This window comes from Salvelinus sp. IW2-2015, linkage group LG18 (assembly GCF_002910315.2).
Source record: "Salvelinus sp. IW2-2015 linkage group LG18, ASM291031v2, whole genome shotgun sequence".
NCBI lineage: Eukaryota > Metazoa > Chordata > Actinopteri > Salmoniformes > Salmonidae > Salvelinus > Salvelinus sp. IW2-2015.
In genome coordinates, this window is record NC_036858.1 from 29,485,971 (window position 1) to 29,502,193 (window position 16,223).

The window sequence follows — 16,223 nt, forward strand, 5'->3', positions numbered from 1 at the left end:
ACCCCTTAGAATGAACATACTTCTCTCTGTTATTTGAGGTCCAAGGTGGATTTGCTGAACCATTCAAATTGTAACGTGGCCATATTTCACTCTAACAACATTCATACRTCTCCATAAAATATTAGCGCGGTCGCTTGAAGCAGCACTCAATTTGATGACGTCTAGAGCCACGCGGTTTTCTCAGTCCAGGTCCTATCTCATGACGGAAATAATGCAAAAACAACAATGATAATTTGAGTAATGAAAAAAAAAGACAGGTCTATCCGTTACACGGTTTAGTTGTCAGTTTGGACACGATGAAGGCTACCAGGGTAGAGATATCGGTGCCTCTGACCAGTGACAGTGATACAGATACAATCGCTTATCTGATTTTCTATTGAGTAGGCCAAGTGATACCATCTTTAAGAATCACTATGTTTGTCTTGACCCGTACTATAAAAAAAAATAGATTTACAACATAACACGAAACCAAAATAAGGGTCATTTTTATATATTTAAAAAAATGTATATAACATTTGTATATAGGCCTAAAACATTTGTTTACAGCATTTACAGACAATATCAAGATAACCCCACAACAACTAAACAGCCCAATGAATCCGTTATTAATTTCGACTTCTAAAACGGACCATGTAAGCTACGAATAATAGCAAAAATATAAATTTTGTGTAAAGTTARGATGATACTTGGCTGCAAAAAAATCCATTATTGTGGTCAGTTCATTTTATCTTGCGCTGAAATAGATTTGATTAATACTTTTCTAAAATGTAAACCTCAGTGAAGTATGCCTAGTCTATATGCTTGTTATACATCCACAATCCCAAAACATAAAGCATGCTTTCAATAAATACTGGATGCCTCTTCTAGAAATGCAAAGGCTATAATCGCATCTTCAACCTCCTKCAAATCACTGGTAACAATGAAATCACCATACAGCATAGTTGTATTGAGTTTAATGTACTTACATTGTCATCGGTAATGGGTTATATTGTAAATAAATCGTATTTGTCAAATCTTGAAACAATGATTTCTACCGTATGATGCATCATTAATAGCAGTACAAGACGATCTTGATAGAGTGTGGCTTTGTCCAAGGGACGCACATGCAAAGTACCCGAGTGTGTTCCCTCCAATCAGAGCGCCCTCTCACTCAACATTATCCAATGGGAAATATGTGCATGCAGGTTGCTGCACGGTTATCAGTGCATCCCGCTTCACTCACGCCATAGTTCGAGTCAATTTACGAAGAAAGCCGACCCTTATGGTCACCATCAAAACCACTAAAAAACATCATCAGATCCTTCGACTTCCGAGAGGATTCTCGATGTGGACGCATGCGGCAAACTCACTATTGACAGTCTGAACCGGAGAGACATTTTTTTTTTAAATCAAACTTGTCCGACAACGCAAGAGAATTTCTCTCCTAAAGAAGTGCTTTTGTTTTCTGAAGTTTCAACCTTCAGTGGCTGCCGTATCCAGGATATACTTCAGAAGCTCCTGTAGTGGCCTCTGCTTATCGACCTTTATATTTATTACTTTCTCCGGTTTATTATTATATTTACTCGMGCAAATTTGGTGGTTCATGCTCCCAAATGTTAGCTGTTGGGCAGATGGATGCTAACAGGCAGAGTGCTTTCGTCCTAGGCAGTACACCGCTGGCAGCATTGCACAACATGACCGAGATGAAGACGTCTTTATTTCCCTACACTTTGCAGAATCATGTGGGCTTCAAGGCGCCTTCTCTCAATAATTTGAACGCACAGCTTGCCCTGGGGACACCACATGGAATTAGCGATATCTTGGGTAGACCTATCAACTCAGCTGGACAGCTGCTCTCGGGCTTTCCAAGGATAAACGGCTTGGCCACCGCAGGAATGTACTTTAACCCAGCAGCCGTTTCTCGGTACCCGAAGCCCCTGACGGATCTCCCGGGAAGAGCCCCCATATTCTGGCCCGGAGTGATGCAGAGCTCCCCTTGGAGGGATCCTCGAGTGCCCTGTCCTGGTACGCTTGTTATCTGGCTGTGTATAGTGCAAAAATGTTTAAATGCAGCTATACAAATCGTAATGTTTTACTTTTTTAATGTAGACATCTCTTGAATAGCCTAGGATATTTGTTTATTTGTTCGGTAACCTATGTTTTGGTTCTCCTTGTAAATAACTTATAACAACTACCTATACATAACGATTTCGATGGGCTACCCATTTATATTGCTTCCTTTTTAATTAATATTCTAAGCCTAGCTATGATTGTCAACACGATGTCTCTCTCCAGGAGTAAACTCGTGACAACTGTTTACTACTGATGATGATATACTAATCACTGTTGTGTTTACATATTTTTGACTAGACTCTTCAATCTTTTTTGTAGCTCAAGCAAACATGATGCTCGACAAGGATGGAAAGAAAAAACACTCCAGACCAACTTTTTCTGGACAGCAAATTTTTGCATTGGAGAAAACCTTTGAACAGACGAAATACCTTGCTGGCCCAGAGAGAGCTCGACTGGCTTACTCTTTAGGAATGACTGAAAGTCAAGTCAAGGTATGTATCATTACTTGAGTCATATTTTTTACATTCATTAATTCATAAGCCTAAATGTTAATCGTTTTAAAATTAAAATTGGTATGTGGCAGTTCTGTGTTCTTATTATTAGCAGGCTTATTATTATTGCCAATATTGTTAACATTGGTGGTATTTGCCTATGCTGTTATTGTGTTTACATTATTATGCAATTGGAGCTATTAATAACTTAATGTTTAGCAATGTTTTTTTTTTTGGCTCCAACTCAGATAGTAATAACTTTTATGTTGGAAGAATAATTACTACCCACTATAAGTATGTCTTATAATTGTATTTATTAAGTGTTTAATTGTATGTTATTGCTTCTCCCAATAGGTATGGTTTCAAAACAGGAGAACCAAATGGCGGAAGAGACACGCAGCGGAAATGGCAACAGCCAAAAAGAAACATGACTCTGAAACTGAGAAGATGAAGGAAAGCTCGGACAATGAGGATGATGACGAGTACAACAAACCTCTGGACCCTAATTCAGACGACGAAAAAATCACAAGACTTCTGAAAAAGCACAAGGCTACAAACCTTTCCCTGATCAGTCCATGCAGCAATAGCTCGGACACCTTGTGATGACCGTGACAACTTGTCGCGAAGAGACTGAAACACTCCACGGTGCTTCTAAAGCTAATTTAACCAGGGTATAAATTGTTCAAAWGGARAGAAAGGGCGCTGATGGGTGGTRTGAATGATTTATGTTGTACAAACGAAAATGTAAGTGAGATGTATATATTTTTTACTGAGTAAGTTATGTTATTAAACCAATGTAAACAAGACATGGCAGCCTTTCCCGCAAATCCCGATAAGCATATACCCTCGCAATATTATGGCTTCATTTTGTTATATTATTGCCGAATAATGTTACCCATCTCTCCACCTTTTACCATTCTAAATTCAATACAGGTACACAATGTATACATGCAAATGTTGTAAATTATAATGTAAAAAGCTTGTTTTAACGATTTCAACTCAGTTCTATAATTTGAAGGAATTTATGTTTTACCTCATCAAACAAAGATAGAGAACTGGACCATCGTTTATGTTGGAATAAGAGAGTATTATTACTTCTGCGAAGATGGAAGAAAAAAAACGTATTATGAATAAATTATTTAACAAGCTTTTGTTTTTAAAATGGAATTTTGTTTTTGAACAGTTTTCATCTTCACTGAAATTACTCTTCATTGAATAACCACATATTTTAACATTGATCGGGACCCACTCAAATACTGAGAAAGACGGGTCTAATAAATTATAATGAACGGAAACCTGTTTGCTTCTTCTATCCAAGACCGTCTGAGATGTTTTGCATCACTTTTGTAAAACTTGCTTACGCAAGATGGAATAGCTCAATGTTAGTTGCGTTGGTGAAAGTWTAGGCCTATACTAAACTAATAGGCCTAGGTCTTGTGAAATGGGCCAACAAGGACAAACTATAAATTACACTTGACATTAGACTACTTGTAATGTTGTTCTCAACATTATACGTTTCTTTTTTTGACAACGGTGTTGTGAATGATGGTGGTGATTAGGCCTAAACAATGCAATGTCTATACGTTGAATATATAGGCTACATATAAAATCTGTATTTTTTTCAATTCTCTCAACATTTCAAAAACGAAATTGTCTACATTCACAAACCCAGATATGGTAATTGAAATGGAGGGTTGTTTATAGGTTATAGCCTCCATATGTTTGCGTTACAACCCCAAATTATAGCCTACTTTATGTTTGCAATTATTAGAGTTTGAAGTGTGTAGACTACCTTATCCCTTTTAAAGTATATAGACTTAACACATCTCAGAACAGTTTTTTTTTTTTTAATTGTGATTTTCTTTGGACCTAACGCTCTGAAGTGTAGTTTGGACTTTTGATTCGGGCTCATTCATGGTTAAAGTACAATAGGAGAGAGAATGACTATTCTACAATGTAGGCTATATTTAAAGCACAAATCAATACATTTTCAGAAAAATATATAAATGTCCATAGTGCTAGGCCCCTACAGGCTAATTAATTAAACTGCATATTGTACTGTATTTTATACCACGTTTCACTATTGCCCTATTACATTTATTGGTTATTATATAAATGCACTGGTTCTAACTTACTTGAAATATAGAAATTAGCAATTTTTCATTAATCCATAACTGTTTTCTATATATGTCTAACACGGGATAATGTTTTCGGCGTCCACACACAGCCCAATTCTGACCTTCTTTCCTCCACTAATTGGTCGTTTGGCCAATCAGATCAGCTCTGAAAAAAATCTGCTGTGAAAAGATCTGATGTGATTGGTCAAAAGACCGAAAAATGATCAGAATTGGGCTGACTGTGTAAACGCAGCATAATAGGCCCAGAAGGCCAGTCTAGCTGAAATAACCATAGGACTAGAATTACCAAAGTGGATATTTAAACCTCGATCACACCGATAATGTCATAGCATTTTGGTAAAAAAAAGGAAATACACCCATTTCCAACGGAACGCCGCGTTTGCCTTGCACCATTGTGTTACAWATGCAGTTGCAGTGCGTTCTGTGGAGCATCAATTGGATTTATCGAACGGCTTGACAGAAATGGTAGCAGAAGGTGAACGTTGAACTTTTGTTGCACACATGTCCAGATGATGCTGCGTTAATTTTGAGCCATAGCTCTGTAAGTGTGATCGAGGCGTTAAAGCTGCATGGTTTAACTTGATGTGATATCACGACCTTCTTTGAAAACGGTAATCCCTATGTGCACATAGCCTCTGAACGATTGTGGCCACGCATGCAAGTTGAGCAAGTTTTACAAATAATAAGACCTAATCAATCTTGTTGTGCGGTATGCAATGCTGAAGTGATAGATGCGGTGGAATGATGACAAAACACCCATTGAGTTCTAATGGTTTTATTGCTTGAGAACCGCATAACCAACACTAGAGGCCATGACGTCARTGGGGTATAGAATCTCTATCTGCTGAAAGAACTGAACAAACTGCAGCTTCTCTTATCACGTGACCAGCGGGAAAAACAAGCAGTTTTGCCAACGAATCAAATCACACTGTTAAGACAACAAATTCAGCGGCAGTCACAAAATAATTTCCACTTGCGGTGATTTAGATGAAGAAAAAAAAATCCTGGATCAATCTAACGGCTTCACACAGTCTGAACTCTGTAGTGTAGTAAATTAAATCAATAAAAGGAAACCTTCGCGTTTCATCAACAGCCTCCCCTAATCGCTTTTTAACGCTCGAACGAGCGATGAGAGGACCTTAATTTGCAACATAGCAGTGAAGGCTGTTGAAGGCTACATACACAATTCAAAAGCAATTCTTCCTGGTCTTTCCCGACTTTAGCGTTTTTTTGTTGATGTTTTTTTTTACAATGTATAATCAATACCTTTATCTATTAGTTGGACTTAACTATTTTATGTTAACTCTTACACAATTCATTTCTTTGTACAATACTTGGCACCATAATGCAGTAACAAAAATAGATACCCAAGCCTATCTAAAAACATCACATTCAGAACCATAATATTATTACATAGAAATAAGTTAGAATAATAATAATGAAATAATGTGAGACTGCTATATATGAAACAATATCTTATATGATCTATGGCACTGCTTAAAACATCCTTGGATAGGCTATATAAATCATGTTGGCTGAAAATAAGTTTTTTTCTTTTCTTCTCTCCATTGTAATGTTAGATTCAAAGGTCATGGCTGATGAAACACCCAGCAGCCATATTGTCTCCATATACTTCAGCATAACAATTGTGGTAAGAATGATAAATTATCTCTTTAAAAAGTACAGTATATAAAATGAGATTCAGCTGATGTGAGGCATGGCAGTGTTATGCACACAAGTCAGCAATGACAAATAAAAAAAAACTAGAAAATAAAATCTAAATGAAATTAGGTGAAAATATTTATCTATTCTAAACAGTGGGACCACAAAGTTCGGTCAGAAGAGAGAAAACAGCACTAAAACCATCAACAACTCTATGTTATACTGTCCAATGTACAAATAAACCTAACAATATAGATATACAATTTTTTTTGCATTGCACTTTTTAAAAACATCTTATGGAAGTAGCTTCTATGTTAGAGGCGTACCTAAAATTGCAAATATGGTATCTAAAATAATGTAGTTATGACTAATTTCTATTAGAGTTTTGGCAACAAGGCTGTGACATGGAAAATAGTTGTCCTTCCTTTCTCTGGGGGAATAGGGTGCGTCGCAATGGTGAGGTCAGTAAGATGTGTCTTATCGCAAACGTGTCTCGGGTGGGTAGTCCAGATACTGACGTGTTGTGTGGAAAAACAACAGCTTGTATGGATGAAGTGTTAGAACGACTGCAACTGGTCAGCACTGCTGAAAAGTCTGTATAGGGTCTTCAGTGTCTGTGTGTGTGTGTGTGTGTGTGTGTGTGTGTGTGTGTGTGTGTGTGTGTGTGTGTGTGTGTGTGTGTGTATCCTGTGTCCAACTCTCGTGTTCTTCTCACAGAGGCGCTTCACGCAGATATCTTTTCCACCCTTTGGCACCACTTCCCTGACAAAATAAAGAAGAAAAAAAACAGAGGCGCAATGAGAATTATGCCTCAGCGTCATGTGTCCAACTCTCGTGTTCTTCTCACAGAGGCGCTTCACGCAGATATCTTTTCCACCCTTTGGCACCACTTCCCTGACAAAATAAAGAAGAAAAAAAACAGAGGCGCAATGAGAATTATGCCTCAGCGTCAGGCATGTACTATACAAACAACAAAAAAAATGCAATGCAAAAAATGTAGGAAACCGAAGCCTAATTAATAATAAGAATATTAATTAGAATAATAATGACGGTAAAAATCTATAATTTATTAATAATAAATAAAAATATTTACCAAGACATCACTGCACGTTACAACACTTGTGCTTATTTGCATTAGCTTTACCTGCCCCGGTTGTTAAACGAAAGGACAGGTAGACAGGCTGCCAGACAGAGGGACACAGAGAGACAAATGAGCCAGTTAGCAACAGTCCTGCCCTGAGTGTGAAGGGTCAAAGGCAAATGGAGCCAATACAAGTTTAAAGCTCTCAAACACGCACAAAGACACACGCCCTAAACTCACATACCAGGGGGGCGCACATATTTTCACCTGCGTGCTAACTACATTGGAAAAAATGTAAACATAGCAGAATGTGATTTTAGCGGGTGCATGTGGTTCTTGGCCTAGGTCTGGTGGAGTATCTCTCTGTACCCAGGTCCCCTCACACACACACACACACTACTGTCCAGTCCACAGTAAGTAATGATGAAAGACTGAGGAGTTCAGCTTTAAGGCGCCTCTCTCTCTGTCAGCCTAACAGCCACTGTCTGACACTACAGACTCGAGGGACTGTGTTAAATACTATCTATAAAGTCAGCATGACAAAATAGCCTCTGATCACAATATGACTGTTGACAGCCAACTTTTGGTTTCATTATAGGCACATGCATAAGCATTTGCAGCAATAGGTCAGTTGAGTACTAGGTTTTGGTTATGATAAGGTAAGGTAGTTGTACTAGTCATATTCTTTAAAATAAAGGACTATACCGAATTCCATTCATTGAAAATGTCTGGAAATCCCAAATTTCAACAAAGTGCAAACTTAGTTTTCAATTGAAACAATAGAACATGATGAAATAATGTACTCAATTTCACACATACAAATCCATACACAGACAGACAACCACCCATACCCACAAACAGGCAAAACAACACAACACAACCCAGAAGTGGGCTAGGCCTGTGATGTTACCTTATGGTCCCCCATGCAGACGTTGGGCCCTATATTGTCATAGACCAAGTTCTTCTCCTCATTTTCAGGCTGAGAAAAAAAAACATTAAAATAATKATATTAAAATAACAGTAGTATAAAAATGTAAACAAATAACTAAAACATAATCGAAAGAGAAAAATGTTCCTCCCAGTGTGCCAAATCATTTTATTTGTTGCCATTTCGAGGTCAAATAAGCATTACTCGGATTTCATTTTAACAATGTTATTACAAGAACATTTCTTATCTTAGACATTTCATGCGGTGTTATTAAACCTGATCCTGAAGTAGCCTACAGTTGATTACATATGACTGATTTATAACTAACAGCAGAGTTTTAACAGAGTTAATACAACTTCAGAAAGTCAATATTGTACATTTTACTTGAAGATTGAATACAGTGAATGGACAGGAACTGTAAGGAAACCAGTTACCAAGACCATATTTACCTCCCAAACAAATGAGCTCATACAGCATATGAATGAATCATGTTTCCATATTTCACACAAAGGAAGTGTCAAAACACAGACATGAACCTCAGGCCTAGAGTATAATAAATCATTTCTCTGGTAGAACTGAAGAGTTTTTAAAGAGCCTGAGAGCCGTCAGTTGTGACTAGGTGAGCGCTTCCACTTGAGAAGAAACAACGAGTAGCTTCAGAATGGACCAGAAACTTAAATCCAAATTAACTTCAAACCTATCCTGCTAGTCTAAGGTCACTGGTGCGCTGACGTGCACCGTGCGGCGGGTACCTCACTCTACCTTTCTATAGGGCCACGCACCRGCACTTTCCCCAACCGCCTGCCAAACGCATAAGTCGCTGACTCCTGGAGCCCGGGATACATTCATCACCTAGAGACTTGATCATTTACAAAGACAGCATCAAATTGTGGATTTTCGGGCTGCATAATCTTTAGACAGATAAACAAATTACCGGGGGCCCTCCGGCAGAAACAGAGCGCTCGCTCCGCTGAGCATTCATTATCGCACATCCACCCTCCGGCGCTGTGCCGCGCAGGCAGCGGGCAACCTTTGGCGTGTTAGGGCTCGGCAAGCAGAAAATAACATGGCGGCGAGTTAACCGACCATGCCATGATAGACGATGCCACGTGGGCGTCTTTTTCAGGCCCATGTCTCAACAATCTGTAACGCTGCCTTGGAGTGACTGAGCGTGTGCGTGTTTGTCTGTGGTGTGTGTGTGTGTGCGCGCACGTGCGTATACTCAGTGCATCATCAGCCAATCTGTGAACATTTTAACATTAGGCTCCCCTACATTACAAGTAATTAACCTGTAATTGAGAAAATAAATAACTACTATTTATGGACAATTTATAGCCTTTTTGTCTCTTTTTTAAAACTAATGATGAGGGCAAGTATTTTGGAAAGGGCGATTAGCCAAACCTTCCTGTAAAGCCACAGCAGATGAGAAGAAAGGCTAGTAAGGAATTGTTATATTTTAGAAAGCCAACTTCCTTTATCTCCTCCCTTCTGTGTTCTGGAGCTCAGAGATGTGAGTGTGGTTGTGTGCAGACTCCCACTGTGAAGTGGACTACTGTACTGGGCTTTTATCCTGGAGACTCCTGCACACACCCAGACCATCAGATAAACGGCAGGCACAACTACGGTAGTACAGAAGAGAGGTGCTACTGTGGAGGAAGGGATGCTCTGGTGTTGTGTTCATTAAAGATTCTCTCGTCGCCATGGACGGCAAGTTCCTCCCCGTACAGGGACATGTTCAATAGGGCACACCGTAGCAAAACATTTTGCAGTGGACATGTTCAGACTGTTTCTCTCTGTTTCACCCCATTTCGGACAATTTTGTGCCTACTGAACATCTGCCATGCCATGTCAAGGTGGCTGCCTTCACTTCAATTTACAGCTGGCCTCGCCGGTGTAATCTAGTCTCATTTATCACACCAGATGCCTTCCAACAGCTCTATTGTCATGGACCATCTCCAGCTTAATCAAGTGTGAGTGTGCACTTTTAGACACAATACATTTCTCCTCTTGTCACCTTAAAAAGCATAGTAATCAAATAGGTGGACAAACTCAATCTATTCATTGGGCTGATTAAAGCAAAAAATGGGACACCTCAGTGTAAACTGAAATGACAGATTTACACAAACTTTTTTTCCCCGACAACAACCGCAACCAACAGGGAAAATTTACCAAAAAAGGATGCAGTTCTTAAAGTTGTAGTTACATGGAAAATGGTAAGTTAGGCTGATCGTAAACATGTTAAGAGATGCACTTTGTGAAGATGCCAAGTGCTGAAGAGGTCTTAGAAACAGTTTTGCATTATCCAACCCCAGATCCGCCATGTTCTCTAAACATCACAGTCAGACGTGAACAACTTTGAGAGACTAGCATGGTAGATATTTCAAGTAATCCAGCAAACAACAGGGGAAAGACAACAGTCTGGAGCCCAAACTGGTGCCGTGTTGACGGGGAGGGAGGGGAGTGGTGGCAGATTGGTTGAGAGTTTACAATGCCTCTCCTGGATTTAGGCAGGGTGGTGGGCCACAGCTTTGGGTTCTGCCACTGTGTTGACTCTGAGGAAGAGCAGACAGAGGGAGCACAAGATCTCTGTCTTTACAGGGCCATTATGGCCCGCTGGCAAGCTAGAAGATAGGGGACATATATACTGTCTGTGTGGACCCTGGGCTTAAACTCACCGTATGAATATTCACACACAGTAAATCCCTCCATCTGGGAGGCTGGCAGAGCATGGGCAGAGCAGAGAGAGAGAGAGAAGAAGTGAGAGTAACAGAGTGGGTTGAAGAAAGAGAGAGAATGGAGGAGAGGGGAAGAAGTTGAGACGGAATGTGAAGGAAAGAGGGATGGAGGAAGAGCAGATGCCATAGACCAAGGGTGTGATGCTATCCCCGATTGGCAATCCAAGATTCTACATTAATCTGGGATACACCACGGGGTGATGGTCTGCCAATGACGGCAGATCGCCGTGTGTATGTGTCTTAGGCTTCTTAAAAACTCACCTTTAAGACCAGGTCTTTAGCTGTGGCAGACATGAGGACACGGTCACACCAGGCAGGGCATCTAGTGTTCATGTACTGCTTTCCCTGACTGCTGTCTTCACTGTACGGATAACTGTGGAAACAACCCGCCCCAAAAAACACACCATCGTCATACAATAATCAAGACTTCTGTGTTAATAAAGTGGAAGAAATACAAAAAGACAATTCKGTGTATTCTAAATTAGATTGTTAAAAGGCATTCTTAGTTAGGGGCTAGAGCACAGAAAAGGAGAGAACACTGAATCTAAATCAGATACACAGCTTTGACTGTCTGGAAATCATCTTTTGATTAAACACACATGGATGGCTCAATCAGAGAAATGTTTACAGGCTCAGTGGATCTCCCCCACTCGCTCCCCCCTCCACATCCCTATGCAGCCATCAAAAAGAGATTAGGGCTGTGGCAAATGGCCAAGTGAGATTGTATCTGGTAACAGGAGGAACAATCGGATGATTTAAGTAGCCCGGGCCCGCCGGGAACCCTATCGAGCCGATGCAGATTTACATTGTTGAGAATTCAATTTAGCCCTACAGCTCATCAAACTGCATTAGATTTACATGCCACCAATCCAATTTGTTTGTGCGGCTCATCAGGATAGGACCGGGTTTACATACTGTAATACCAATCCAATTTGCTCCTTCAGTGCTACACACAGGGCTCACCGTGGCGTAACGCAACACACGTTTCCCCCCGGGGCCAGTAATAAACGAATGACAAAATAACCCCAGCCGTCCGATATTATTCTCCATTGTCGAGAAGCTCAGGTGACGACGTTAAAAGACTTGAAAGTAACAGTGCGATTATTATGTTTCTGTGTGTGTCTGTTTGTGTGCGCACACATCTTCCTGTGTATGCACGTGTGTTTTACACCATAATGGGACGTGACCCCCCCCCACTCCCAGTATTCTCCAGTCAGTCAGATGGGTCCATAGGTCCGAATGAGAGGCTGCTAGCACACAGCTATCGGATACATTCACCTAGCTAACTAGTGGCTGCTACGACACACACAGGCACCTCTTTAGGCCAACCAGCCATGCTGTGCTGGGCAAGCCATACACTGTCACATTGCAGCCATGAAGGGTGATTGTGTCACTCTCAGGCAGCCAGGCAGGAAACCAACTGCGCAAACAGAGGCCTGGTAAACACCTCCAGGCGTGCGCACGTACACACACACACACACACACACACACACACACACACAGCGGGGGATGCTACAGTTGTGCCATAGCGACCAGTACGACCACAGACTGGGGACTACGGGAGGGCGGACCGGGGTGGGATGGGGGGGGGCTTTAGGGGACGAGAGGTACCCACATCCGGCCAGCGCACAGCACCCCCCCTGCTGGGTGAACAAACAGGCCTGCAGAGGGCTCCTTACAGGCTCCTTACAGAGCACACAGCCTCCAATTAGCATGAATGGCACTTTAAGCATGTGGAAATGCAGCAGGTTTTGGTATGCTAAAGAAGGGATGATAAAGGGATCCTCCGGATGAAAGTCTTTCATAGACGTGAGGAAGAAAAGGACGAGGGATGCCGAGTGGGAGAGAGAGAGAAGAGGGGATAGAGAGGGCTCAGACAGTAAAATGAGAGTGCGGGAGGAAAAGAGCAGCGTCATCAAAGTGGCTCGATCTTCAGGGGCTGGCCTAGCTACAGACTCTCCAGTCCATACAGTGAACTGGCCCTAAATGACTATGCGATCTCTCTATCGTAAGGGAAATAAAAGGAGTATCAACCTATCGTAGCAAATTTCTATGGAGCACATTAACAAAAAACAAAACCACTATTACCTAACTGTTTTTGATAATGAAATAACAAATCGGAAAAAGGTTATTAATCATCGTATAAGGGGATTAGCGATACTCAACAATGGCAATTGAACGATAATGTCTATCTGCAGGCAGTCTTACCCTACACTCCTCCTCCCCTTCTCACCGCACCCTCCAATGGCTCCAATTGAGATAACAGGTCCTAATGCAACAGCAAACATCAGTGGCGGCTTTGGGGAGCACTGTGTGATTAATGTGTCCGATTAGCGCAGATACAAACGTATCTGAAAGCAAACGGGGCTAGTGGGTGTGCGCGGCCGGAGCCCGTCAGCTCCTATCGGTCTCTTATTGCCCGCAGCAAGACTAATTACACTAATTAAATGGGGCCGAGTTGATAAACTCAACAATCGCCCACCTGTGTGTATGAGTCTGCCATGTTCGCTGTGAGACTGAGACCAACACACCCACACACACACACTCCGCTGGCCCAACTTCGGTCCCTCAGGTAGGCTACTGTGGTGCTGCTGCACCTGGCTTAACTACCTAGACCAGAGGTTCACCCGCAGATCTGCTAACAGCTTCTATGAACCACCTGGGTGTAATGCATAGTGCATTGTGAATATATTCACAAGCAGTCATAAAGGTGGTTATAAGGAGCCGTGAGCTGTTGCCAATGCTTATACTGCAACCAAGATGCACTATGGGATGACAGGAAGCATTGGAAATGAGGAAGTCAAAATGTGCACCTGTACACCATTGAACACGTCCTCTTTTGTTGGGTTATAACCTCTAGTGTAAAGTTCACAGACTTCAACACGGGGAACTTCCACATAGCCAACATGTCTCTCAAAGCCACCACATCATTACTCATTCTTCATGTGGGTTTTTAATGTTCGACTTCCTGCTGTAACATCACTCGTAGGTTTTTTTTCCTGGTAAGTGTCAAACGCCTGTCAGTCGTGTGTTTGAGCAGTACCAAGCATCGGCGATGTAAAACCCAGCCCTACTGTGTGTCAGTCAGTCCTGGGTTCAAAAACTTTTAGAGTTGGCTCTAAACGTGCCAGATGGGTGGGGTTTGCATTTGCACTTTTGCAGCTATTCTATTGGTTCCATTGCACAAGGAAGTTCAATTATTTGAACCCAGGTCTGGTATCACTCAGCCTCACCATCCAGAGAGAGAGAGCGGAAATGGGCCGGGCCAGGCCAGTTGGGAGCTCTTGTCCCCAAGCTGCAGTCACCCAGCACTGTCGAGCTCCATCCCCGTTCTGTTGTGTCCAACATTTCCTATCTCCTGGCCAAATTCCGTTATCTTGTTTTACATAATGACAAATAAGTGACAAGCCAAACAGGGGCCAATTGAGTGTGTCCGTATTTAACAAAGGGAATATAAACTAGTGAATATGGGCAGGGCAGGGAGCCAGAGATAAGATTGGTTACAGTATGAATGACACAAGGGCAGAGGTAAGGAGGGGCATCATGGGGCTAATGTCACATGACTCAGTGTCGATGGGGCCGTATGGACGCAGGGATTGGCTTAGCTGTCAGGTTATTTTCTTTTTACGGTAAAGTAAACTTTTCTTCCTCCCAAATGACTCACCTCACCCGCTCCGCCATATTTGTTTACCATTATCAGGGGAGGCTTGGCAAAGCAAGGACGGAAACGAGGAGCGACACACCTCAATTTTCATTCACAAAGATCAGCCGCACAAACTGCTATCAATAAAACTCCCTGAGTGTTTGCTCCACATTTCAGGGTTGGGGAGCTCTCCGCCACAACATTGGCCCAATACAAACACAGTGTCAAATGCCACAGGTTGCTCAGAGGTGGTGTGTGTGTTAGACAGACTGCTACACTCTGTGCAAGAGGTTCTGTATCGGTGAAGAGCTGCAACTATTCAGCAGCCCACTTTCCACTCAGGAGGAAGTCTTGAGCGTCTGTTTAACCCTCTCTGTACCAGAGCCATTTAAACAAAAGGCTCCCTCTCATCCCAGCGAAGCATCAGCACAGGGAAGAAGCACACAGACACACGGCCATTGTATATATCCTACAATAGCCCCTTCCACATTTTCAATGGATCCCCAGCAGTTAGAACGATGGATGTGTTCAGAGTGTGAAACAATGTTCCTCTTCAGCTGATTGTGTGTGATAACGCACGATCTCATCAACACTCCAGCAAACAATATCAGCTGTGTGCGTGCCTTAGAATCTCTCTCTTGCGGCGCTAAACGAAACAGTGGCTAACGGACATCTCTGGTACTCCATAAACAGTCATGCGCCTCCACCGCAATATAGGAGAACCTTTCAGAGTACAGGACTTCACTTGCACTGGCCATCAGATGCACGCGCACGCATGCACATGCACACGCACACACACACCACTCTTAAGAGGCTCAGTGGGTGGGATCTCAATGTCTTCCTCATTCTGCAGGGAGAGTGAGTGTGCCAAGGCCCTACTGGCTCATTCACAAATTCCACCATTCAATGAGGAAACATCACACTCAGTAAAGCACCGTTATCCAATGGTGAACTGTTGGAAAATTGAACATGGCCATCAAACAGAGATAATGCTTAGCATTCAGCTGTTTGGTTTCAACTGCTGCTTGTTTTCTGAGGCAGGGCACAGGGCATATGGACAGACGAGTGTTTTCGAGAGCATGTCCTGGAGAATTGGCAGATCACCATTTATGTCATTGGACCAAACACTATTTCCCCGCCTAAACTGATGGGCAACCACACGGGCAATCGTTTTTTCTCAAGATTTTCTTCCGCCTGCATTGTGAACGCTGTGTCATTCCCGGGGGGGGGGGTCAGTCTTCGCCCATCGTCATAGACCCGCCATGTTTGGAAAATGTATGCTAACATGCCAAGGTTGGTACCGGGGCGCTCCCAGATTCCTGTTAAACACCAAACAGTGAAGAGACAACTGTTTATCAGCCCTCCTCCTCGCACACCMTGCCCCTCCTCACCTCGCGACCCCCTGGCCACTTTGCTCCTCTCGCCCCTCTCGTCCCTGGCCTGTCTAGACTTGGCAAACACAGATGCATGGGACTGGAGCCATCCTTACTAGC

General features: G+C 42.3%; 2 protein-coding genes across 4 annotated transcripts in view; one reads left to right on the plus strand and one right to left on the minus strand.

Annotated features, from left to right (window-relative positions):
• The first annotated feature begins 1,216 nt into the window (after positions 1-1,216).
• On the plus strand, positions 1,217-3,691 carry nkx6.2 (NK6 homeobox 2). Of its 2 annotated transcripts, none has more exons than XM_024009014.2 (3): positions 1,217-2,004; positions 2,350-2,543; positions 2,898-3,691. In XM_024009014.2, exons 1-3 carry the CDS (start codon positions 1,593-1,595, stop codon positions 3,144-3,146), a joined length of 855 nt encoding a protein of 284 aa, XP_023864782.1. In that variant the 5' UTR covers positions 1,217-1,592; the 3' UTR covers positions 3,147-3,691. The 2 variants fall into 2 exon arrangements, with proteins under 2 accessions (XP_023864782.1, XP_023864783.1); XM_024009015.2 differs by having other exon boundaries at positions 2,371-2,543.
• A 3,469-nt stretch (positions 3,692-7,160) lies between these two features.
• The window catches only part of LOC111977840 (inositol polyphosphate-5-phosphatase A), a 197,877-nt gene continuing 188,814 nt past the window's right edge, over positions 7,161-16,223 (minus strand). Inside the window, exons 13-16 of one of the 2 annotated variants that reach the window (XM_024007560.2) lie at positions 11,349-11,460; positions 8,335-8,403; positions 7,437-7,524; positions 7,161-7,237 (exon numbers count right to left, since the gene is read on the minus strand). In XM_024007560.2, coding sequence (XP_023863328.1) covers positions 7,444-7,524; positions 8,335-8,403; positions 11,349-11,460 — 262 coding nt within the window. In that variant the 3' untranslated portion in view covers positions 7,161-7,237; positions 7,437-7,443. The remainder of the gene's footprint in view (positions 7,238-7,436; positions 7,525-8,334; positions 8,404-11,348; positions 11,461-16,223) is intronic. The other variant, XM_024007561.2, reaches the window with a different exon arrangement.

Bases quoted from the DNA above. Each gene is read 5' to 3' on its own strand.
- nkx6.2 (XM_024009014.2), top strand. From the start codon at position 1,593: ATGTTAGCTGTTGGGCAGATGGATGCTAACAGGCAGAGTGCTTTCGTC. The intron at 2,005-2,349 runs GTACGCTTGTTA...ATTTTTGACTAG, and splicing joins TCCTCGAGTGCCCTGTCCTG to ACTCTTCAATCTTTTTTGTA. The intron at 2,544-2,897 runs GTATGTATCATT...TTCTCCCAATAG, and splicing joins TGACTGAAAGTCAAGTCAAG to GTATGGTTTCAAAACAGGAG.